The sequence below is a fragment of the Hyperolius riggenbachi genome, chromosome 6 (genome assembly GCF_040937935.1).
Source record: "Hyperolius riggenbachi isolate aHypRig1 chromosome 6, aHypRig1.pri, whole genome shotgun sequence".
Taxonomy (NCBI): domain Eukaryota; kingdom Metazoa; phylum Chordata; class Amphibia; order Anura; family Hyperoliidae; genus Hyperolius; species Hyperolius riggenbachi.
The window spans coordinates 273,926,286-273,953,366 of NC_090651.1; the positions used below are offsets into that span (position 1 = coordinate 273,926,286).

At 44.0% G+C, this 27,081-nt stretch overlaps 1 protein-coding gene across 5 annotated transcripts in view; it reads left to right on the forward strand.

The window, feature by feature from the left end:
- DSCAML1 (DS cell adhesion molecule like 1) overlaps positions 1-27,081 on the forward strand; it is a 406,342-nt gene that overhangs the window by 288,302 nt on the left and 90,959 nt on the right. For 4 of the 5 annotated variants that reach the window (XM_068240886.1, XM_068240887.1, XM_068240890.1 and 1 more), the window contains 4 exons: positions 4,772-4,918; positions 6,944-7,222; positions 22,398-22,673; positions 26,611-26,907. In XM_068240886.1, coding sequence (XP_068096987.1) covers positions 4,772-4,918; positions 6,944-7,222; positions 22,398-22,673; positions 26,611-26,907 — 999 coding nt within the window. Of the gene's footprint in view, positions 1-3,705; positions 3,938-4,771; positions 4,919-6,943; positions 7,223-22,397; positions 22,674-26,610; positions 26,908-27,081 lie in introns of those variants that run through there. The other variant, XM_068240888.1, reaches the window with a different exon arrangement.

Below are 27,081 nucleotides of genomic sequence, written 5' to 3' on the forward strand. Positions count from 1 at the left end.
ATACATCTTGCAGTTTTAGAAGTTATTTCCTTTTTAAACCATACATGTTGCCTGGCAATCCTGCTGATCTCTTTGGCTACAGTAGTGTCTTGATCACACACCTGAAACAAGCCTGCAGCTTGCAAACAACCCCTTGTTTGTTTTCCTACTGTGTACAGCGCCTCAGAATATGTTGGCACTTTATAAATCAATAATAATGATAATAACTGCAGACTGACAAGATAAGTCAGAAACCTCTGATCTGTAGTCTTGTTCAGGGTCTATGGCTAAAAGATGGGGAGGATCAGCAGGCCAGCCAGTTAATTGGTATTGGTTAAGAGGAAATAAATATGGCAGCCTCCATATCGGTCTCATTTCAGGTGTCCTTTAAAGGGAAGGTTCAAGGTAAATAAATACAAAAATCTACTTACCCAGGGCTTCCTCCAGCCGCTGGCAGCCATCCTGTGCCCTCTGCAGCTCCGCTCCCAGCCGATGGCCTGGGGTCCCCTCCAGTGCATCTACTGCTCCTGCGCGAGAGCCGCTCAGGGTTACACTGACGTCATTTGGAGTTTACTGCGCAGGTGCAGAACACTCCAAGTGACATTAGGGCGACCACAAGCGGCTCTCTCGCAGGCGCAGTAGATGCCCGTCGGCATCTGCACCGGAGGGGACCCCAGGCCATCGGCAGGGGAGCAGAGCTGCAGCGAGGGCACATGATGGCTGCCAGTGGCTACAGGAAGCCCGAGGTAAGTAGATTTTTGTTTATTTACCTTGTAAATAATCCAGGTTTGAAATTTTGACTGCCTCCTTTGCCTGACTGCAGGTTTTAATGTTTATTTAGCTACTGTACAGGCAAACGTTAAATTGTTGAACTTTTTATCTTTTCCCTGGACCCACGAGTGCGTCTAGTCCATACATGTTATGCTTTCATTGCACATGTTGTCCGCTTTCATTGCACAGCATGTTCCACTGGAAATCATCGCACCACAACGCAAGTGTGCCAGTGCGGAAGCATCATTGAAAAATAATTGCCTTGCAGTGTGTGATTATATTGTCCATTACGCTGCAATGGGCATAGTGTGAAAGGCTAAGGGCTTGTTCACACTACAAGAGCTTTTCTGAGCGCTTTGTGATTTTTAAAGCTCCTAGTAATGTTATCCTATGTATGTGTTCTCACTGGAGCGATGTGATTTAAAAAAAAATTCCCCATAGCATTGCATTAGCAACAGCTTTTCAAAATCACTAACACTTAAAGAGAATCTGTATTGTTAAAATCGCACAAAAGTAAACATACCAGTGCGTTAGGGGACATCTCCTATTACCCTCTGACACAATTTCGCCGCTCCTCGCCGCATTAAAAGTGGTTAAAAACAGTTTTAAAAAGTTTGTTTATAAAAACAAAATGGCCACCAAAACAGGAAGTAGGTTGATGTACAGTATGTCCACACATAGAAAATACATCCATACACAAGCAGGCTGTATACAGCCTTCCTTTTGAATCTCAAGAGATCATTTGTGTGTTTCTTTCCCCCTGTTCTCATGCACTGAAGTTTCAGGCTGCTTGTTTCTTCCTGCAAACAGCTTTGCCCTTGTCTGTAATTCTTCAGTATGTGAAAGCCCAGCCAGCTCAGAGGACGATTTATCCAGCTTGTAAAAGATAAGAGAGAAGCTGCTCTAATCCTAAATAACACACAGACAGTGTGCATAGAGGGGCCTGGAAGGGGGAGTTCATAGCAGAATCACAACACTGAAGAACTTGGCAGCCTTCCAGACACAGGCCGACAAGTCTGACAGGGGAAAGATACATTGATTTATTACAGAGACAGTGATAGTATAAAGTGCTGCAGTAAGCCAGAACACATTAGAATAGCTTTTTGAACTTGTAGGATGATAAAAAACAGGATGCAATTTTTGTTACGGAGTCTCTTTAAAAAGCTCTTCTAGTGTGAACAAGCCCTAATGGTGGCCATACATGGTACAATTTGTTCATCCAATCTTACAATTTCTATGTAATATAAGGGAACTGCCTAAATTATCCTTTCAGTATATTCACTTAATTTACCCTCATACTACATAGAAATGGTAAGATTGGATGAATACATTGTACCATGTATGGCCACCATAAGAGTTTCTTTGGAAACAGACTTCTCTAAACTGTGATTTATAGCCCTGGAATAATGGCAAGTTTTAAACAAGCTTGGCATTGTACATACAAATCAGTTTCTACAGATTATATATTAACTGACTAAGGGCCCGTTTCCACTAGTGCGGTGCAGAATCGCCGCATATCACCGCTGACAAAATCGCATGCGGATGCGATTCCGCATGCGTTTTTTGCCGCGATTTCGCATGCGATTTCGCATAGGCAGGGTATATGCGATTTTAACCATGTCACTGCCTGTGTCAATTTACATTACTTTCAATGCGAAATCGCACGCGAAATCGCGGGAAAAAACGCATGCAAAAACCGCATGCGATTTCCCTATTAAATACATTGCCTGCGATTCGCCTGCATTCCACACGCAGGCGAATTCTGCAGGGTCTACCGTGCAGAAAAATCCTGCACATAAAAACGCAAATGAAAACTGACAAGTGGAAACAGTCCCATCCACTTGTATTGCCTATGCGAATCCGCATGCATTGTCTGCATGCGAATTCGCGCTAGTGGAAACGGGCCCTCAGAGGTTGTTTTTATTGTGTCCTGTTGCAACTCAAAAACACGGATACATTTTATTGCAACATGGCGATGTCTGGTGTAACGTTTGTGAGTATAATGTGGATGGACCTAAAGTCTTACCCTTATCTGCTGGGTACAATTCCTCTGCTTCCTACAATGCATCAATGTGATAGCTGAAGACACTGTTGAGCTTTCCTTCAATCTGCTCATTTATCTTCCCTCTTTCACAAGCTCCTCAAACACTCATCACTGTTCTGCTGCCATTACTGAGAGTCTCTGTGTCAATCCTGGCCTGAGAGAATGATTATTGCAATGTGTCCAGCTCAGAACTGGTGCAGGGGAGGGGAGAGGAAAGGGGGGGGGGGGGGGGGGTTATACATTATAGATTTACATTAGGATAATTAGTAAGAAAACAACATTGATAGATTTGTTGTTTCACAACTATAATCATAATAATGCAAATCTGTACAAAGCCTGGAATTATTGATAGTTTTTGCCTTATGGTTCATTTTAATTAACACTGCACATATGTTATGTAGCACACAGAAGAATGCTGAAAGTCCTTCTGTTTTATCTGTTCACGTTATTAAAAGCCTTACTCCAGGCAAAAAGAAACCTAGAATATTGGTTACCAGAGCTATATTTTTCACCAGGCAACCTAGGCAAGTGCTAGGGCCTGGTGGGTGTCCAGTGGCCTGGCTGGCATTGAAATTGTTCTCCTAGGTACAAACTCTCTTACCTGGTGATTTTGTCTCTCTTTCGTAGTGCCTGAATTGCACACTTGAGGCAAGCATGCCTCTAATGTTGATGGGCGTAGCCAGCCACTGTTCTCAGTTCATACTCCTCCCATGCACCACTCCCCCATAGTAGCAGACTAGTGAAGCGCCTGTACAGAACTCCGCCCTACATTGTTGCCCGAGAGATCAAGTCCCAATCACTGCGGATGACAGTAATTGAATGCGTGTACTTTAGAGAGCGCACCTGATCTGTGTACTTTGGCTTAACCGAGGCGCAGAATCAGCAAGACAGCCAAGGGATAGGCATTGTTTAAAAGGAAACAGATATGGCAATATAGAGACCTGAACGGAATGGAATGAATTGCTCATAACAAAAATGAAATGTTCCATTAATGCACATTGGATTGTATATAACTTTGTTCAGCTACCAGCTGTCTTATGCGGGTCTTATGAAACGACTATAGAGCTGACAGCTAGCTCCAATTCTTAAAGTGGACCTGAACTCTTGCACAGGACAGAAGGAAAGCATGGAGGAATGTACCCTGTATGTATTAAGAGAGTTTAGCCTGTCTAATTCCCCCTTATCTGTGACTAATCACAACTGTAATTTGATCTCTCAGCTGTGTCCGCTCCGGAATCTCCTATGCCACAGAGCAGCTAATTGAAAAGCACAGGATGCTAAACCTATGCCTGCTTCCATGAAAGCAGGAAGTAGAATCACTGTAGGATTTGAATTGGCCATAGCAGATAAATGTTTTTCTTTGAAGGTTATTATGCGGTTTCATCTTTTAGAGCAGAGGGTGCGTTCTGATTTCAGGTCCTCCTTTATTAACCTATTATCCCATGGACCTTTTTATTAGGCTTGTTTGATAAAATATACAGCTTGTATTTGTAGATCTTACTAAATTATCAGCTGAGCTAGCTAGAGTAACTAGTATGGGAAATTTACATATGAACTGTACTGTAATAGGCAATCAGCTGGTGTGTGCTATATATAGCATGGCTCTGATTGTATGCTGTATGTTACATGAAGATAGCGCGGGGCCTGTATCCTCTATGCTGGAACAGCCAGACTGTGCTATAAAAAGGTAGCACAGGATGACTATGTGACAGGAAGCTATAGAGGTGATAGGTTTGGCACTTCTAGTGCTGACGCTGTCAGGAGGGTGGTAATAAATGACAAAGTGGGTAATGAGCAGCCTGCAAATCCCGCTATATTTATTGTCCTCCTCTTCGCTGTCCGTTTGTTTATCTGTAATATGAAATTACATTAATGGTGGCTTGTTCAGATAGGAGGTTCTTTCTTATGAAAAGTGTATGACCTGCAGTAATTTACCACCATTGTCTTATAATTGTCTCCTTTTATTTTTTCTCTTAGAGGGGAGATTTGTCACCTCACCAATGGGTGCCCTTTATATACTGGATGTACAGAAGGAGGATGCCCTGTCCACCTATAGATGTATAACCAGACATCGCTACAGTGGAGAGACGAGACAGAGCAATGGGGCGCGTCTTATAGTATCAGGTAAGCCCCTTTAAAGAGGGATTAAAATTACATATTAACTAAAAAAAAAATCTTCTAATTAGAAATTATTACCTATACTGTTGATTTTATTTTTATCTATCAGATTTAAAAGGACCGTGAGTGCTGATTAAAAACGGACTTACCTGGGGCTTCCTCCAGCCTCCAAAGTCCTCCAACATCCTCTTCTCCCCTCTCTTGGTCCCGGTGGCAGCTTCAGCAATTGACGACTCGCTGAAGTCGTGTGTAAACCCCCCTCGCCGTGTCTTCTCGCCATAATCCTCCTGCGCATGCGTGGTTCTCTAAAGTCTGAATCGTGCATGTGCTGGAAGCTTACGGCGACCAGCGTGGTGGCGGGGGGCACACCAGAGACATCCCCAGAGTGTCGCCGATTACCAGAGCCACCATCAGGACGAGGAGAGGGGAGAAGGGGATGCCGGAGGACCTCACGGACTACGGAAGACTGATGGAAGCCCCAGATAAGTCCAAATTACGTTTTTAATCAGCGCTCAGGCTCCCTTTAACCTCCTTGGCGGTAACCCCGATTTGTTTAATTTTTTTTTTTTTTTGCTACACGCAGCTATCACTTTGCTAGCTGCGTCAGCACACCGATCGCCGCCGCCCCACGCTCGATCGCCGCTATCCGTCGCGCCGCACCCCCCCCCCCCCCCCCCCCCCCAGACCCCGTGCGCTGCCTGGCCAATCAGTGCCAGGCAGCGCTGAGGGGTGGTTCGGGACTCCCAGTGACGTCAAGCCGCCCCGTCACCATGGCGACGGGGGAAGCCCTCCAGGAAATCCCATTGTTTGATCGAAGAGGGCGATCGAAGAAGGCGGAGGGATGCCGCTGAGCAGCGGCTATCATGTAGCGAGCCCTGGGCTCGCTACATGATATAGGAAAAAAAAAATTTAAAAAACCTGCGGCGCTCCGATCCTGGCGGATTTTTTTATACCGCCAGGGGGGTTAATAGATGTGATATGAAAAAAATGAAATAATATTTTTTTTTATGGTTTCCATTTTTACTATTTCTCTGTGATGCCAAAAGTGACATTACTACTGCTCTTTTCTTTTTCTTTTCTTTTTTAATGTACTGCTTATTATAAAGATTACTGTCCCTCCCACAGAAAACATCACCTAGATAAGAGGATTACATCACTGTGTAAACTCTTCAAAGGAAGAGGGGAATTTATTGCCTTCTGGTCATAGTGTTTTATCTTATCTGAAATAGGAAGTTTCTGTGTGCTTTTTTGAGATAAGCTTGTTACGGTTGCTTAACCCTTGCTGGACCAGCACCCTCTGCCCCCTTAAGGACCAGAGAGTGCTGGTCCAGCAAACCGCCGCTTCCCGACGAACCGCCGCAAGTTACCGTCGCTCCCGCCGGGCACGTCGCTCTGTCCCCGCCGCAGGCTGCTCTCTCTGCTGTCGCTACGACGGCAGAGCGCTGTGCGCCGGTCAGGAGCCGCTTTCATTGGTTCCTGACTGTCATTCCATGTAAGCCAATAGGAACGGCTTACATGAATGACAGGGCCAGGAGCCAATGAAAAGGGCTCCTGCCCGGCTCACAGTGCTCTGCCGTCATAGAGGCGGCAGGGCATCACATTGCGGCGGGGGCAGAGCGGACTGAGGGACGGGCGGGAGCGCGCGGTCAATGGGACGTAGAGTTTACGTCCGGTCAGGACCGCAGCGCCCCCTGCCCGACGTAGATTCATACTCGCTCGGTCCGCAGGTAGTTAAAAGAAAAAAAAAGACTCCCAACAATCCTGTTGGCACTGCTCAGTTTGTCAAAGTTCAGCAAAGGCACACCGACAGGTAAAAGGGGACATATAGAGAACTGTTTTAGAAAAAAAATGGGTTTACATATATATTTGGGGCACTAACTATTTTTAGGTAATTTTTGGACGTTACAACCCCCTTTAAGTAATGCACAATTGTGCATACAGTGGGCAAACCTGCAGAATTACCTAGATCTGCACACACGCCATATCTTCTGTCACTGATTTCAGTTTTTTTTCTGTTTATCTGCTCTTTAGAACCCGCAGAATCTGTTCCCATTCTCCTTGATGGATTCCAATCCCACGAAGTGTTTGTGGGGGATAAAGTAGAGCTACCATGTATTGCCTCAGGATATCCAAACCTGGCCTCCCGCTGGATTAAAGATGGCCGCCCAGTGCCCTCCGACAGCCGTTGGAGCAAACGTAGCACAGGTCTGGGTATGACAGACCTGCACTTAGAAGACAGCGGAACCTATATCTGTGAGATCACAAATAGCTTTGGCTCTGCTGAGGTCACTGGCACCTTAACTGTAATAGGTAAGCATTTACATCACTTCCTAGATTGTGACAAAATGGAAACTTGCAGTATTTCTTGTATTTGAAATGACCCGGTATTGATCATAAGCACACACACGCACACAGACACACACTTAACCCGTTAGCAGCCAAATCCAAATAAAGTAGAACTTTATTTGGCTGCTGGGCTGAATTTTTCCTGCTGCTGGAGAAATGTGCCTTCCCCAGCCTAGCAGACTCGGCTGCAGCGGCAGATTAGGGGTGGCAGCAGGGAGCGCTCATATATACCTGTCCGGACAGCTGGATCAGCTTTTTCTTTTCCCCCGCGACGTACTTTTGGGAGGTCTTCTCTGTTCCGGCCACATGGCATGACATGTAATTAGGATCCAGGAGACTGTGTCAGAAGTGCAGCGCCGCCTGCTGGTGGAAGAGGGGTGATGGAAGAGTCTCTTCCATCACCCCTCTTTCACCACCGGGTGACACTGCACTGCTGACACTGTCTCCTGAATCCTGATCACGTCATATCATGTGATCAGAATAGACCGGGACCCAGAAGACCTTCTGAGTGTTTAGCCAGTGGTGGAGAAAGAGAAGAAGTGTCCGCAAGAGGTAAATATAACTGCTTACTCCCACACATGCAATGCATCATCAGCGAGCAAAGCACTGCCTAATCTCCCATGCGGGGCGACGGTCACTGCGGGGCCAGAGGAAGAAAGATCGAAAGTGACTGCTGAGTAGAACCTGTGCGTCCCCGCAGGATTTGCGGGGTTCTCTCTCGATACAGAAGAGAGAGATATGTGCTGTTTGGTTGTGGCTGCTTCCTCTGCATGTAGCTTGTTTCCCTCTGCTGCTTGAAGCTGTTTTGTGCCATTATGTTGGAAGGAGGCCCTGCATGTGTCACTAGTGCAGAGTCACTGCAGCCTCCACAATTTTGCTCCTTAGAATGGTTCTTTTTTGTTCAGTGTGTGAAGAAACGTTCCGTTTTCTCATTGCCCCCAATGCAATGCTTCAGCTTCCGTTTCTGTTCCGAAGGGCTACGCGGTCTGGAAAAATTGGTGCAGCAGCAAACTTGCGATCCGTTCAGCGGATCGAGTGACACGGATCCATTTGAACAGACTGATGTGAACAGATCCATAGGTTAACATTGAATCCATTGGATCCATTCCGAGCCACCAACGGACCCTTTTTTAACGTCAGTGTGAACCGGGCCTATCTCCCAAAACGCAGTTTGTCTAGGGTCACTTTGCCTATGTTTGAAATTCTTCCCCCTCCATGAGAGTGATATTGAGACAATGCAAGTTGACTGACTCTCCCCCGATCCTATGTCTCTAATACTTTTAGCCATTGACCCTGAACAAGCATGTAGATCAGGTGTTCTGACTCAAGTCTAACTTAACCTCCCTGGCGGTAAGCTATGCCGCGCAGGAGGATTACTCGTGCCCTGCTGGGCCGACTTGCATAATTTTTTTGTACACGCAGCTAGCACTTTGCTAGCTGCATGTACTTATCGATCGCCGCCGCTACGCGCTGATTTGCCGCTACCCGCCACACCGCGCCCCCAGACCCCTTGCGCATCCTGGCCTATCAGCGCCAGGCAGCGCTGAGGGGTGGATCGGGACTCCTGATGACGTCGGTGACGTCCATGACGATCGTCGCCATGGCGACGGGAGAAGCCAAACAGGTAATCTCGTTCTGAATGGGATTTCCTGTTTACGCTGATCGCCTGAGGCGATTGGGGGGCTGGGGAGATGCCGCTGCACAGCGGCTATCATGTAGCTAGCGCTAGGCTAGTTACATGATTAAAAAAAAATGTAAAGTGCTGCACGGTTTTAATAGACCGCCAGGGAGGTTAAAGCGGATGAAAAACGAACTATAGATAAGATATATAGACAAGTTACCTACTTATTAAAGTTTAGATAGTTTACACAGCATATCTAGCTGCAAACAGCCTCAACAGAATATGATTATTTCTTCCTGTGATACAATGAGGGAAGCCATGTTCTGTTTGTCACAGGCTGAGGACTGGAGATGCTATCAGCTTGCCTGTGTGTAATGTGACAAATTCAGGCCCCTCGCCTCCTAAATCTGTCAGGGCCAGGAGCCTTATTAGGATTACATTTAATTACAGCCTGCATTTCCTCAGGATAAAATGTTTGAAGAGTTGAGGTTCACACATAAATCTGTACATTTTCAGTCCAGTCCTGTCAGTTTTGCATCAGTTTTACCTGGCTGAGCTGGAACTTTTCCACCGTTTTTGTGTAATCACAATCATAGTAACACATACAAAACTGATGTCAAGTGTCATAAAACTGACAAGACAGGACTGGACAACTTTTTATATGTTAACCAAGCCATAAAGCTAGGTAGACTAATTCCTTTTTTGAGGTGTAGTAGTGGTGAGCAAAACAATATCCTAAAATGTATATCTCCTTTGATTCAATTGAATTGAGCCAATGAAAACCTCTAATAAACCAACTGCCAAACAATCTGTGTAGCTGGTGGTGTTGCCAGGATTTGCCTGTTAGGAGAATTTCTTTGCTTCTTACTAATGATTGTGTGTCTATGGAGCATGCTGGGAGATGTTAGCAGTAATGAGCAGAGCTCTCAGACACAATGTAGGCAGCTGTAAGTTTTCAGTCTTAGCAGAAATGGTGAACAATCATGAAGGTGAATATGTCATGTGTGAGGCATATGCATTGTGGTGATTAGTAATGGGAGAGTGCCTTGAAGTAAAACTTGGCTCACTTGAAGCATATGATTGCACCTTTCAAGCGAATAGCAACTTCTTTTCCCATGATTGGATGTCTGATGCAGAACTAAAGCCAAATGAAAAAAAACTCAGACCAGAGTGTAGCAAAGTCACACACAGGCAATAAAGGCATAGTCAGAAAACGTGATGTGAGAATGCCTAATTCAGTCATAGTCCTCATTTACAGGTCTTCTGGGCCTTGCTCATTTCTTCAGGTCCACTACTGAAATCCCTGATCATCTCTACACTGCTGCTGTTTCCATCTTGGTGTTAAGAGGAATTTTAACCAAGGTTTGAACTTCATCCTTATCAGTAGGTGATACCCCCTTTCCCACGAGAAATCTTTACCTTTTCTCAATATATCATCAGGGGGGTTTGTATGGCTGATATTGTGGTGAAACTCCTCCCATAGTGTGGTGTCATGATCTTGGTCCTGACAGTTTGCAGTCTGTGAACCTCATTGCGTTGTGGGTAATAATGCCTTTTTCCAACTGCCAAGCAAGCAAGCAATCTCTCCCTCTGTGCATAGAACTCTCAGTAACAAACATTCCGTACAAATCACTTGGCAGAACTAAAGATGTCGCTATCAGTGACAAATTTCAACTTGTAAATCAGGAAAAGGGAAGATTTTGCAATGGGCAAACGTTGGATAAATAATCTATAAATGAATATTGTAAAACAATAGGCAATTTTAGTCATTTGGTTATTTTCACTACAGTGAATGGGACCCTGAACACAGACTTAAGAAAGAGGAAATCTGGGCTAACCTGGGGTGTCCTCCAGCCCCCCGCCATAGCCCCCCCCCAGCCAGCGAGGTCCCTCAGTACCCTCCAGGTCCCCTCCGTGGTAGCTCGCAGTTAGCAAAGCACTACAACAGTAAAACCCTATGGGGGCGATCCCACACGCAGTAGTGCGGAACAATAGCAAATCACTGCCTGCAACATTTTGGTAGACATTGTGGATCAATTGCAACAGTGGCTGCTGTAGCCAACTCCTGATCGGTAGCAGGAAAAAAGGGCACTGGCAGCTAATGGACAAAAAGGGCGCCGCCATTCACTCCCATAATAAATATAGTTTAATGGGCGCCGAACAGGAAAAAAGGGCGCCAGAGATTAACGCTTTTTTTTTAAATTCTTTTATTGAAGCATTATTAGAGCATACAATAAGAAGTGCAATGACAATGGCTCACAAAGAATAGTAACTCATGAGACAATGATGAACAGTTTAACATCAATTGCAATTCTTAGATGTACAAGTACAACTACGATCAGTGGTTTGACATGCGTGTGAATGTAGCATACAGAAAGAATCCCAACAACTTAACATAATGGTTGGTACCGAACTATTGTCAATATATACTTATAACCTTTTCGTTTACTGAAATGGATGCGCATAGGTTTTATATCAATGGTGACTATAAACTCTGCTTCCAAATAAAAGTTAACAAAAGAACAATACACTAACTGGGTCCATGGTTTCCAGACTAATATCTTTTCCTATTTATGTCGGTTCTACACCAGGAGGAGTAGAGGTATGTAATTTAAATTAGCATTTGTGTGAATTCCTCCGAATATCGGAATACCATCCAAATGTTCCATACCTTAGAGAACTTCTCTTCTCTACCCTGTATAGTATAGACTATTCGCTCCATATCATATATTCTATCTAATTCCTTTACTAATTCTTGCAGTGTAGGGAGATCTGCAGTGCCCCATTTTCTCACCATTCTAGTTTTTGTAGAATTTATTATGTGGCGCACCACTGAACCCTTATAGGCTTTCATACTCCAGCTGTTTAGGTTAAGCAAGTATGTCTGAGGATCAAACTCCAGAGGTCTATTAGTCATTTCCTTTATCCATTTTTCCACTGTGCTCCACAATTGGGAAAGTGACGGACAACTCCACAGAATATGGAGCAGGGATCCCGTATCCATTTTACACCTCCAACAGGAAGAATCTCTCTCTGGGAATATTTTGGCAAGCTTAGCTGGGGTATAATACCATCACGTTTACAAATATATTAAACCTATCTATCAAATGTAACTAAAACATTATTTAAAATGTTATGACTTACTGTTTGTAAAACATTATTCACATAATAAAGTGATCGCTCAAGAGGGGGGGGGGGTCTTAGGGTTAGGCACCACCAGGGGGGATTTGGGTTATGCACCACCAAGGGGGTCTTAGGGTTAGGGACAACCAGGGGGGTCTTAGGGTAAGGCACCACCGGGGGGGTGGTTAAGGTTAGGCACCACCGGGGGTGGTGGTTAGGGTTAGGCACCACCAGGGGGGTGGTTAGGGTTAGGCACCACCAGGGGAGAATTAGGGTTAGACACCACCAGGGGGGGTCTTAGGGTTAGGCACCACCAGGGGGGTGGTTAGGGTTAGGCACCACCAGTGGAGTCTTAGGTTTAGGCACCACCAGGGGGGTGGTTAGGGTTAGGCACCACCAGGGGAGAATTAGGGTTAGACACCACCAGGGGGGGTCTTAGGGTTAGGCACCAACAGGGGGGTGGTTAGGGTTAGGCACCACCAGGGCGGTCTTAGGGTTAGGCACCACCAGAGGGGTGGTTGGGGTTAGGCACCACCAGTGGAGTCTTAGGTTTAGGCACCACCAGGGGGGTGGTTAGGGTTAGGCACCACCAGGGGAGTCTTAGGTTTAGGCACCACCAGGGGGGTGGTTAGGGTTAGGCACCACCAGGGGAGTCTAGGGGTTAGGGATAGGTACAGGGAGGGTTCTTTGTGAGAGTAGGGTTAGGTTTAGTTGCAGTAAAATGTTAGTAATATTTAGTAATGTTTACTACAGTTATTTTTCATTGTTACAAACAATATTTTCAGATTTTATTACATGAAGAAACGATAAATTAAGGTTATACACAATATTATACAATTATAATTACTATACATAAATCATCGTTTTTTAACAAACGGTATTATAAATTTCACTTTCAAAATGAGGAAGATTATCGTTTTTACAATTTGCAAACTCATACACCTTATTTATTTTTTTTTAATTTGTAAAACATTATTGTAAACGAAATACAACACATTATTATTTATAAACATTATTGCCACTTATCGTTTACACCTCGCGTTCTTTTTTCCCGACGCCCTTTTTGCATGTATGCGTCCTGATCACTACTGAAATTTGGCAGATCATGGGCTATTTGCTGCAAAGCACCCATAGTGGGTCCCCAGACCTAAGGCTTGACATGAGAATCATAACAGCCCACAAGAAAACATCAGTCTGCAGACTGGGAGTATGCAGTTTCACCTCTTCCTACTGCACTCTGCTTTACAAATCCATAGTCCTAGAAAACAAGACACTTGTTTTTAGAACACAGATGAAACCAACGGTTGCAAAGGAAATTATTTTAGGCTGGTAATCCACTTTAGAGGGAAGGTCCATGGACTTGGTTAAAAAAAATAAAAATACTAATCCACTTACCTGGGGCTTCCTCCAGCCCGTGGCAGGCAGGACGTGCCCTCGCCACCGCTCCGGAGGCTCCCGGTCTTCTCCAGTGGCTCATCCGACCTGGCCAGGCCGGCTTCCTGGTCGGGCTTCTCCTTGCCCTCCAACGTGAGTCTCACGCGGTCACGCTGACGTCATAGAATGTCCTACGGACTGCACTGTGCAGGCGCAGAACTACTGTGCCTGCGTAGTACAGCCTGGAGGTCGTCCGATGACGTCAGCGCGACTGCGTGAGACACATATTGGAGCGCACAAGAGCCCGACCAGGAAGCCGGCCTGGCCAGGTCGGATGAGCCACCGGGGAAGACCGGGAGCCTCCGGAGCGACGTCGAGGGCACGTCCTGCCTGCCACGGGCTGGAGAAAGCCCCAGGTAAGTGGATTCGTATTTTTATAACTCCGTGAACCCTCCCTTTAAAGAGAGCCTGAAGCGAGAAGTACAGTATATGGAGGCTGCCATATTTATTTCCTTTTAAACAATACCATGTCAGAAACACTTGATCTGCCGCATGCTTGTTCAGGGTCTATGGCTGAAAGTATTAGAGGCAGAGAATCAGCAGGGCTGCCAGGCAACTGGTATTTCTTAAAAGGACATACATATGGCAGCCACTATAGCCCTCTCGTTTCAGGTGTCCTTTATGCTGTACATCAAAAAAAATGGTGTATATATATATATATATATATATATATATATATATATATATATATATATATATATATATATATATATATAATATATACCGGTATGTATATATATATATATATATATATATATATATATATATATATATAATCACAAACTGATGCAACATAAAATGTGTGTTTTATTTATCGTAGTCTAAATTGCCAGTCACATAAGTCTCACAACTAGCGATGGTCAATGGGATGCAAATCATTTGAATTGATGCAGTATTATGTAAATTTTATATGCAAATTTATGCTGCTCGACCTGCAGAGGTAAAATTTGATTGGTGCACTTTTAAGCTGCATAAATTTGCATACACCATTTGCATAATCCTGCATCAACTTGGAATTATTTGCATCTCATTGACCAGCCCTACCCGCAACTTTTTGCTTGAAAAAACAGCCCCCTCTTCTGGCGGTCATAAATTGAGTATTGTGTGAATTGGTTGTGGCACCACCAATACTTTCAAATTCAGCAGAATATCTTACTTGGGGATTGGCTGGTGTGAAATTCTGAGAGAACACAAAATGTAGGGGTTTTTTTTGTTTTGTTTTTTTTTCTTTACATAAATGTCTGAGAGAACTGCTTCAGCATTATCACAGTAAATCTATGGTCATCTGCCAGCTGCAATCAGCAGCCTCCATAGTATCTGATCCCCCAGGAGACTGCTGTTACTTGAATGTAGATGTTCATAATTGCCACTTCTGGTTTCATCACAGCACCAGTTTCATCTTAGACTGAACAGGCTGAGAATGTTAACACAGAAACTCAGTAAATGGCCTGAAAGGCGCTACTCTCAAATATCAAGCGGCTATGCCAAGGCCCCGTGCCCTGTGCTAAAGTGGCTAGCCAGACCAGCCCTTCCTTTCAGTCATTTCCAATGCAGATTTAAAACTGACTGGTAGCTAAAATCCATTCTACAATGTATGTTGATGTCTCATTTCATCCTGAACACTACATGTAGTGTCCATGACTGGCCAACTGCGGGCGCTTTCGTGTCCCTCTGCAGGGGTAAAACTAGCAAAAAAGCATTGGGCAGAGATGCTCGGCAGCTGGTTCAGGCGCCTGACTTAACCAGCCCTAACCCTAACCTCAACCAATGTTAAATTCCCTTACTGACATCTAAACCTAACTTCCTCAGCACTCAATACTCTTCCTGATGACAAATTCTACACCACCCCCCCCCCCCCCCCCCCCCCCCCCATGTAAAGCCCTCCTGACAACAAAAGTTGCGAGCTAATTTAGGCAGGACATTGAATAACGATATTACTAGCATTATCGGTAAATAACAATTTAAGCTCAACATTAAATAACAAAATTGATACCAAAAAGCATTAAATAGCGATTTAATTGCCGTATTACATTATTGGTAAATTTACAGATAATTTTGAACCTAACTATAACCTAAATTCTCCCTACTCTCACACAGAACCCTCCCCTGGTGGTGCCTAACCCTAACCCCCCTGGTGGTGCCTAACCCTAAAATCACCCTGGTGGTGCCTAACCCTAAGACCCCCCTGGTGGAACCTAACTCTAAGACCCCCCTGGTGGTGCCTAACCCTAAGACCCTCTTGGTGGGGGCCTAACCCTAAGTCCCCCCCTGGTGGTGCCTAACCCTAAGACCCCCCCCCCCCCCTAATGGTGCCTAACCTTAATATTGGACTCCTAATTGATTCCCAACTCTACAAACAGATCACCTTACACATACACACCTGTTGTGGCTTCGGCTTCAGTATCACCACCTATTGCCTCCTTTAGCTGCAGCATCCAACAGCTGGCAATAACTTGGTTATTAGGTGCTCAAACATAACAGAAATGTACAGCAAATCCTACTGGTTCACCTACTGGACAGCAGTTAAACTAGACAATGGTTGTATAATTGTATTGCCTTATATCTAGACCGGCCTCTGTTGCATGCGATTTGTGATCTGCTGAGTTTTGCTGTCTCACTTAATGCTGGGAATACACAATACATTTTCCGCATTCGATTCTCCGCGCAATCTATAAATTCCAACATGTTCTATTCTCCGTTTGATTCTGTTCCGCTCAATTTCTTATAGAAGTGAATGGAAAAAAGATTTTAAAAAACGAGCGGAAGATAAGAGAATCGAACGGGGGAATCCCATGGCTAATAAATCGCATGGAGAATCGAACGCGGAAAACGTATTGTGTATTCCCAGCATAAGGCAGAATATCTGCCTCTCTCTATCATTCCTCTGCCATGGGTGGAGAGCACACAAGCTCCACTGAGTGTACAGGACTGCACTGCAAGCATTGCTTAAAAAACAAAATTGTAGCTGAACCACATTTTGCACTGGCAACTTCACCTGAAATGCTAGACGCTGGTCTGTTGTGCTGAGCCTCTGCCTTTAATACATTTGTACAGACCAAGTAATGGACTCATTGCAAGCATGCAAATCAGAGGTTCTCACTCTTGTCTAACTCCACCCACTGGTTGCATATTTTGTATATGTGGGACATCACTGAAGGCAAAGGATCAACATAACAGCCAAACCACCATTCTTTCAAAAGGAACAAAGATGGCAGCCCTGTGCTCCCTTTGAAAACAGTGAAACAACATGTAACCAGATTATTGGGAAGAGCTCTTCACTAAAGAAGTGTCACTTTATCGCTATGCCACAATTATAAAGGTGGCAAAGTCCACTCATTTCCACTGACATGACAAACGCATTTTGCCATTTTCTTTGATTTTTATGCCAGATTTTCACAATTTGTTGATACCTTTTCATTGGTTCAAGCCACCATAATGCTTTCTGTGGTTTTTGTTACTGTGCGGATTTAACCATTTTAAGAGCTTGTGTACACAGACATTTGACTTCAGTTTGGTGTTGGCTTTTTATTATTTTGCCAGCAAGTCAATATAATTGTATTAGTTTGTCTTCAGTTGACCTCAGTTTACATTTACTAGTATAGCTGGGTCATACATGTATGTCAAACTGAACATAAACCAAAAGAAAGCCAAGGTCACAGGTCCATATATGCTAGCCTTACATTTTTTGTCACCACTAAATAAATACAGAGAGAAGTCACGTAAGAGTGCAGCATTTTGAAATGCATGGTATCGCCACTTTATTTAAGTGGGGACATGAGAGTCATAGATTAGCATTTTGCCATCTGAATACTGAAGTAAAAAAGTACAGGGCATTAGTGTGAAGAGAAAGTGGAGTCCAGTCATGATGTCCCCAGCATGGAGTGACTGATGAGTAGCCTGTTGTGGATGAGAGGGCTGTACACGGCATATGCCACCTTTAGATGTGACAGTCTGTATGTCCCACCATGTTATAACAAGTACATTTGAGTTACTGCAGGGCATATTATTGTGTCACAATTTGTGACATTATTCAGTAGCGTGTGCTCAGACCTTGACACATTCCGCTCTCACCCACAGGATGCAATACAGTCACCGGAAAGCTGTCATAAAGAGACTAGAAATTAAATGTGGCACTTTTTTGAGCTTTTTGATAGGAATGATGTCAGTAGATGCCAGCAGAGACTTGGGAATGTAGGTAATACCATTCAGTGGCTGTTCCAGTACATTGAAAGTGGAAGGTTTCAAGGGTTTCCTCAGCAGCTAGGATACTATGCTGAAGAACAAAACCTAAGGGGTTGTGACTTTCCTCAAAAGGGATAATTTGCATATTTAGTAGTAGTGCATTGTGGGTTACCACAAATGTTCACTTATAACTGAATTATTGCAAATGTCCTGTTTTAAGAAGGCAAATTACACCAAACTTTGCTTTTTTTAGTAGGAGGGATTTTTTGTTTCCTTTTATCCCCCTATACAGTCCTAGTAGTTTGGGTCACCCTGAGCTGCTTGATTACTCTGTTGACTTTCCTCAAGAAATGCTATCATAAGATCTCCACATAAAATAGTACAGTTTACTACTATCAGTAGATTCCACAGAATTGATAGAGTACATTACACTCGGCCCTAATTTTTGTGCACATTCCCTGCTTTTAAGATGTTCCCCTGAAATATTAATGGCTTTTATGTCTAAAAGCCATGTATACAATCATATCTCTCCTTTTTTAATGTTCTTTTCAGTTACTGACAAACTTAAGATTCTATCAATGGACACCTAAAGTGAGAGTGATACAGAGGCTGCCATATTTATTTCCTTTTGAACAATACCAGTTGCCTGGCAGCCCTGCTGATCTTTCATAAATCAGTAGTGTCTGAATCACACACCTGAAGTAAGCATGCGGCAAATCCAGTCAAACACCTGATCTGAATGCTTGTTCAGGGTTCTATGACTAGAGGCAGAGGGTCAGCAGGATAGCCAGGCAATCTGCATTGTTTAACCCCCTTGCCGTTCCAATTATTTCGGCAAGGGGACGGCGCAGCACTTTTTTTAAATTTTTTTTTTTTTTTAATTCATGTAGCTAGCCTAGCGCTAGCTACATGATAGCCGCTGACAAGTGGCATCCCCCTACCTATTCCAATCGCCGCCGGCGCTCTTTGCAAGTAGTGGCGATCGAGATCAGTGTTGCCAACCTTTCACGTTATTTTGTACTGACAAATACCTAAAAATTTACTGACAAAAGATTTTTTTTTTACTGACAAAATCCCCCCCGCTGCGAGCTGAAAAAATGGGCGTGGTCACGCAACATAACGTGGGCGTGGTCATGGGTGGGGCCAAATATACATGATTTTAGTATTGCTGTAAAAGGTCTGCCAGGGAAGTTTGAGCTCTGCCGTAGTGTTTCCCCCCCTTCCCCCAAAATATATGTAATCTTACAGCATTTCACCAAAAATCCACGTAATCTGGCAGAGGGTCTTCCAAAATACAGATAATATGGCAGTGGTTCCCAAAAAATAGATGTAATTTGGCAGCAGCGATTCCCCCAACATACACATAATCTGGCAGCTTTTCCCCCTAAATACATTTAATCTGACAGCAGTGGTTCCCCAAAAATAGGTAGCCCCAGGTCTATAGGTGTCCCCAGAACAGGTAGCCAGGGGTATATGTAGGCAGGGATACAGGGCCGGTTCTAGACTGGCACATATGAGGGGGCAGTCAAATGGGTAGGGGGCAAAATGATCGAAGAAATTTGCAGCGCGCAAAGCGTGCCGCGGCTACGATAGTGGGCATGGCAAGTAAATGCACATAATGAGAGACAGCGTTTCCCCACTAAATGCACATAAGAGACAGCGTTTCACCAGTGACTGCATGTATTGACAGACCGCCTTTCACCAGTAAATGCACGTAATGAGAGACAGCTTTTCACCAGTAAATGCACATAATAAGAGACAGCTTTTCACCAGTAAATGCACATAAGAGACAGCTTTTCACCAGTAAATGCACATAATAAGAGACAGCTTTTCCCCAGTAAATGCACATAATAAGAGACAGCTTTTCACCAGTAAATGCACATAAGAGACAGCTTTTCACCAGTAAATGCACATAATAAGAGACAGCTTTTCCCCAGTAAATGCACATAATAAGAGACAGCTTTTCACCAGTAAATGCACATAATAAGAGACAGCTTTTCACCAGTAAATGCACATAAGAGACATCTTTTCACCAGTAAATGCACATAAGAGACCGCTTTTCACCAGTAAATGCACATAATGACAAACAGCCAGTGTCCTCAGTATATGTAGCCAGCAGATATATGTGCCCAGTATATGTAGCCAGAGGTATATGTCCCCAGTATATGTAGCCAGGGGTATATGTGCCCAGTATATGTAGGCAGGGGTATATGTCCCCAGTATATGTAGCCAGAGGTATATGTCCCCAGTATATGTAGCCAGAGGTATATGTCCCCAGTATATGTAGCCAGGGGTATATCTGCCCAGTATATGTAGGCAGGGGTATATGTGCCCAGTATATATAGCCAGAGGTATATGTGCCCAGTATATGTAGTCAGGGGTATATGTGCCCAGTAGATGTAGTCAGGGGTATATGTGCCCAGTATATGTAGCCAGAGGTATATGTGCCCAGTATATGTAGGCAGGTGTATATGTCCCCAGTATATGTAGGCAGGTATATGTAGGCAGGTATATGTCCCCAGTATATGTAGTCGCAGGTATATGTCCCCAGTATATGTAGCCAGGGGTATATGTGCCCAGTATATGTAGTCAGGGGTATATGTAGCCAGAGGTAAATGTCCCCAGTATATGTAGGCAGGTGTATATGTCCCCAGTATATGTAGGCAGGTATATGTCCCCAGTATATGTAGTCAGGGTTATATGTGCCCAGTATATGTGCCCACAATAGGTAGCCAGGTGACCCCCACCCCAGCAGGAAGACAGCAGCGCAGTGGAGGGAGAGCTGTGGCATCAGCGGTGGAGAAGGGGGGCAATCTCCCCCCCCCCCCCCTCCCTCACCTTAGTGCTCTCCCTCCCTCGCTATCCCCTCCTGAAGTAGTGCTGACTGAGTGGCTGGCAGCGAGCAGAACTTACCTGCTGCGTCTCGTCGCAGGCACCGGATGATTTGCCGCTACTCCGGTCTGGTCCAGAGCAGCAGAACTTCCGGCGCTTGGCGCGAGACGGAAGGTAAGTCCCGCCCGCTGCCAGCCACTCAGTCAGCACTAGTTCAGGAGGGGATAGCGATTAGCGAGGGAGGGAGAGCACAAAGGGGAGGGAAGGGGGGGAGATTGCCCCCCTTCTCGACCGCTGCTCACAGCTCTTCCTCCACTGTGCTGCTGTCCTCCTGCAACAGAGCGGGCGGCCGACTAGCCGCCCTTACGGACGCTGCTGAATTCCTTATGGAATTCACGGGCAGCTTAATTTGCATCAAAATTTACGGGCTGCCCGTAAATTTACGGGCGGTTGGCAACACTGATCGAGATATGCACGCAGCTAGCAAAGTGCTAGCAAAGTGCAATATAAAAAAAAATTGTGAAAATTGGCCCAGCGGGGCCTGAGAAATCCTCCTGCGCAGGTTACCCCAAGCTGAGCTCTGGATAACCGGCAAGGAGGTTAAAAGGAAATTAATCTGCCAGCATCCGTATCCCTCTCACTTCAGGTGTCCTTTAAGTGAAGAACAGGGTATTTAGTACATAAAAGGGTGGGGGGCTAAAACGCATAGATTTAAAGGCTGCATGGTGATTTAGTCATGAGATACTGACAAAAGTAGAATATTAGTAATGGTACCAATACGCTACTATTGCTCTATCTTATCCAATCCTCACATTAACTTCCCACCGATCTATGGCTACCAATAACCTCCCCACTACCTACACTTTACACGAACACCTCTGCTCTCCACCACCGATACCCAGAGTTAGCTACACAGTAGCCGAACTCCACCACCCCAGTCACTGATGCTAGCCGGAGTTTGGCTTCACAGTAGCTGAACTCCACCTCCCAAGTCACTGCTGCTACCCGGACTTTGGCTTCACAGTAGCTGAACTCCACCTCCCCAGTCACTGCTGGAACCCCCCAGAGTTTGGCTTCACAGTAGCTGAACTCCACCTCCTCAGTCACTGCTGCTACCTGGAGTTTGGCTTCACAGTAGCTGAACTCCACCTCCTCAGTCACTGCTGGAACCCCCCAGAGTTTGGCTTCACAGTAGCTGAACTCCACCTCCTCAGTCACTGCTGCTACCTGGAGTTTGGCTTCACAGTAGCTGAACTCCACCTCCTCAGTCACTGCTGCTACCTGGAATTTGGCTTCACAGTAGCTGACCCCCCCCCCCCCGCCCCCCCCATCCCCCCCCCCCCCCCACACACACACACACACACACACACACTCACTGCTGCTACCCGGAGTTGGGCTTCACAGTAGCTGAACTCCACCGTGACAGTCACTGCTGTTAAATAGCTGAACTCTCACACCCTTGGTGCCCAAATTGCCTGCCATAGCCATCAATTGATTCATTTTAAATTGGCGTCTATGGCGATCCCCAATTCCGGGGCACCACATTATGCCAAATTTACCGGTTTTGCTTAGAATTACAGATTTATGCTAGTTGTTTTTTTTTCATCCACTGTTCTGACGATTTTCCCTTAATGTAGTAACATTTACAATCACATTCACAATGTCTTCTCTCAGATGGGCATAATTTAACAGAGAAATTCCACAGCAGTGCATGATTCAGAAAAAAAATGTCTTTGTTTGCACTTTGTATGGGCATTGCTTGCATAACTCTTCATACATTTCTCTCATTATCACCGAACATACTGCATCAGCTGTCTAGTGCAAAGGCTGCTAAATAATGTTTCTTTTATGATTCTTTTCATGCAAGTGGATAATAAGATAGCTCTAGAAATTGATAGAGTGTTTAAAACCTTGGATTCTTTTCTTACATTGATTCTTTCCTTGCAGAAGCGCTGCGTGTGACTCTGACACCCAAGAAGCTGAAGACGGGCATTGGCAGTACAGTAATCTTGTCCTGCTCCATCAGTGGCTCTCCGGGGTACAGTGTTCGGTGGTACAGAAATACAGAGCCCATAGAGGCCGACGAGTTTATATCTATACGAGGAACAGATAATGAAACCCTTGTTATAAGCAGTGCTCAGAAAATCCACTCCGGTGCCTATCAATGCTTTGCCAGCCGTAAAGCACAAATTGTCCAGGACTTTGCCATTGTAGTTCTCGAAGGTGAGACTTCTGTTACGTCTTAAGAAGTTAAACTATTAGAAAAAAAAACACCCTCTGGTGGGTACTCCAGGGCTGGCAGCACCTGAAAATACAGCCAACAACTTGTTGGCCGTGGCGCAGGCACAGAGGCACCTGCAATATGTATCTTCCCGGCTCCAGCGCAGGCACAGTAGTGGCTTTCCATTGTGCTCCAGGTCCGCTCTACTGCGCAGATGACTGCACAGGTCCACTCTACTGCAGATGACCTCCCCTGAGGTCACCAAGAGGTCTGATAAGTGAGCGTTTTGTGCAATCTCCCGCCCCCTTTCCATTTCCATAGAAACAGTACACCATGCTCAGCTATAACCGAGCACCATATCTGTGTGGTGCTCATTGTCTTCAGGGTCCCCCTAGGAATAATTTGCTTGACCATTACAGACAACTGCAATTTTAAAGTGTTCTGTTACACATAAGTGCCCCTTGCATTCATCCTGTTGTGTTTTGGGTTTTCCCATATTTTGACTGTATTCACGGCGCAATGGGCATTGACAAAGTTGCCCTTTTCAAAGACCAGCCCTGCTCAGGATCATGATTCTACCATATTACCCCAGTTATTGGCATGATGAGCACCAATACTAATGGCAGGCTCATACACATCTTTTAATCTTCAGTTGTAATTATCTTAGATATCGTTTTCGACAGCTAAACAACATTGAGCCTGGAGCATACAGTGTCTCACTGCAGAACAGTTTCCATCCTTCTCTCCTAACAACCAATCAGCTTTTCCCTTCCCAGTTACTAGGGCAGATCTGAACATGTATAGTAAAGTATACCCTATGGATAGAAATGGATTGCTTATTTATATTGTGGAATTTTTGGCAGCCCCCTGTGTTTTGCCCTTTTCCTAAAATAACATTATTCAGCACTACCTGTATTTACAAAAATAGTGCAATGTTGATCCAGGGAGTTTATCTTTCCACCACAGGGAGTCCTGCATTCATTTACATCGCAGGTTGGGCCGAGCTTTTCAGGGGCTTTCACCTTCCTCTCAATCAATGAGATTTCTGATTGATTTACCTCAGTGGAAGTTTTTTTTTTTTTCTGGATTATGCAACAACTTTATATTCTTATCATACAAGTATAAAAAGCTCTATAATGAGAAACTTTACACATGCAACACATAGTCCTCTTTTAACGAGTTAGATTATTGTTAGCTTGTTAACTGCATCGATGAGGAACATGAAATTAAGCCTTTGTTTATAAAGGAGGAAATAGAAAAAAAGAGGAACTTGTTATTTTCGAATCACCGTTTGCATCAGTCTAATTTCCATGTGCTGCAGATAATAGATGTGTGTGGCAGGATGGGGATAATATTTACTTTATACGACAGAACATGTTTGAGACTGAAAGTGGAGTTTAGAGATTTCAGTCTCTGGGTCTTCATATTTTGACGAAATCCCAAATCCAAAAAGTGTTTTGTTTTTTTTTGTTTTTTTATTGTGGTTTTGGGTAGTGTGATAAGAGGTTAGATGTTTTTGTTGTGGTTTTATGACCATCCTATGTGCCCATGTGGGGGAATTTCTAACTCTACCAGTCCAGCTAGGATGTCGTGAAATCTCTCCAGGAGTGATCAAGGCAGCCAAAGATAAAACATTTTTAGAATAGGGAAGAGCTAAAATCGCTGACTAGTTGTATATTGCTGTTTTCCTGTCTCCATGACAACCATGTTTTCATATTAAAGGCCATCAGTTCCCTGAGGGTCCTAGGATCAGGAAGCAAAGGGGAAATAACACAGTGGGACAAAGACTGCGATAAACTCTCCAAAAAGTTTCTAACCTCTGCACACTGACCTTGAGTGAAATAAAAATCTTGGATGTGGGCTTTAAGTGCCAAATTTTCATTTGCTTATGTAATTCAGGCAGACTACCTATTAAGTGTACCTAAACATATAGGCCTCGATTCATCATTGTCTTTGAGATAACTTTTTCCAGTTTGTTAAATTACCAAATTCGAAGTTTATAGATTTCTAGTTGTATTCATCAAGGTTTTTCCGCATTCGGTGTGAATTCGATAAAATATCGATAACAAGTAACCATTCGGTAATGTGTCAATATTTCCATTTTACAGCGGTAATTTAACACAAGACCATAAGATTCCCATGGAATTGTGGGTAAAAGGTAGTCCTTTATACACTACGTAGCAACATTCTAAATAGGGCTTAACACCTGGACCAGGATTCTGGAAGAGGCTTGGGACAATCCCACAATTTCGCCAGCTACGGCTTGATAGGAGCCTTTTCTAAAAAAAAATGTAGTGCAGCTAGCAATTTAGTTAACCCTGGCACTGCCTGTGTTCTCTTACAAGATGATTCAAGAGAAATGCAGATGTCCTGTAAGAGCAAATAAATCCATTCTCTTGCAAACTGATATGGTTCTAGACCTTATTCTTGCCCTTCTGCACCTTTGAATCACTCTCAGCTGATACATAACCACTTCAAATGGCTCCATCTTCTCTGTCAGCAATGATCTGACAGGAATAACGACAGAGCAGTGAAGGAGATAACTAATCCTAAATTTAACGCTAAACCACACCCACTTTCATTTTCATGAATTGCACTTTCTTCCATTTTAACGCATCATTACCGAATGATTACCGAATGCTCACTAACAGCTGTAGATAAATTTGATGAATCCTGAAATCAACTTAACGAATTAGGTATTTTACTGAACTGTCGTTAACCAATTCGATAAGTCTTGATGAATCGAGGCCTAAGTGTATCGCAGAAAAGTGCTGGACAGAGTACTTGTTTCATGGGTAACAAGCCACTGCACAGCCTGCTTCCTCGTCTGTCTTGATTTAGCTAATGGGTGAAACAATCTGGTGTGACCATCTGACACCTAACATAGAAAGAGCAATAGATGTGCGACTCAATTTCTCAATATCCTTGCATTATAGAAGAAACCATGTATCTATAAGGAGAGGCGGGAGATTTACTTCACAGAAAGTAGGCAGTAAGTAAATGTAAGACCTTAACATTGTAAAATTTAAACTACATATTTATAAGTAGTACATTTCTTCCAGAGTAAAATGCATCATAACTTACTTTTTTCCTACTTTGCTGTCGATTACAGTAGGCAGTAAAAAAAATTGACATATATGACAGGTTTTGGACTCCGCCTTCTTCTCAGGTGGGATTTTCAGTATTTCTGTCATTCAGTGAATGCATTTTAAAGTAAAGAATACTCTGATAATCCCCCATGAGGAGATGGACTAGTTCAAAACCTGTCAGATTTTTACTACCTACTGTAAGTGACCACAGGATAAGAAAAAAGTAATTTATACTACATTTAACAGCTGAATAAATGTAAATTTTATACAAATGCATACACATGCATTTTACAATTTTTCATGGCTGTAGACTTCAGTCTGTTTAGCTATGTGCACAGCTGTACGCAAGCCTTTCTACATAATGGGATTTTGAATCTGAAAGTTCAGTTCTAAATGTACTAATCCATTCATACTAATTAACTTAAAGTGGACCCAAACTCTTGCACAAGAAAGACTGAAAACACAGTGAAATGCAGCCTGTATGTTTTTAGAGAATTTAGCCTGTCTAATTCCCCCTTAGCTGTGTCTAATCACAAGTTGTAATTTGATCCCTCAGCTGTGTCAGCTGAGTGCCATGGCCGAGAAGCTATTTAGAAAGCACAGGCTGTTAACAATATGTCTGCTTCCATGAGAGCAGGAAGTAGACACACTGTAGATTTATTGCAGAATTTGTATCAGCTGTAACAAATGTTTTTTCTTTAAAGGTTATTATGCTGTTGCTTATCTTTTAGAGCAGAGAGGAAGTTCTGAGTTCAGGTCTGCTTTAATTGCATTCATTTTAATGTTGGTCTTAGTTGGGCTTTGGTTGGTTGGGCGGTAACATGACATACTTGTTGTGTCGTTCACATAGATGGAACACCTCGAATTCTCTCATCATTCAGTGAAAAGGTCATGAATCCAGGAGAACCATTCTCACTCATGTGCTCGGCCAAAGGAGCTCCTCCCCCAACCATCAGCTGGACACTTGACGATGAACCCATCCAGCGAGACTCCGGGCACCGCTCAAATCAATACACGGCTTCAGATGGCAGCACGATCAGTTACATGAATGTGAGCAGCCCGCAGATTATAGATGGGGGTGTGTACCGATGTCTGGCACGCAACTCGGTGGGGAGTGCCGAATACCAAGCTCGAATAAACGTAAGAGGTGCCTGTCCTACTTCTATATATCAGAATAGGGTCTGTAAATTTCCTTGGGAGTAATATCTGGGCTCCCCATTCCTCTCTCATGTATTCATCTTCATCATGTCACAACTCACTCCTCATTCTTCATCCATTACTATTCATTGACTTCATAAAATGTTACTTTTCCTCATCATTC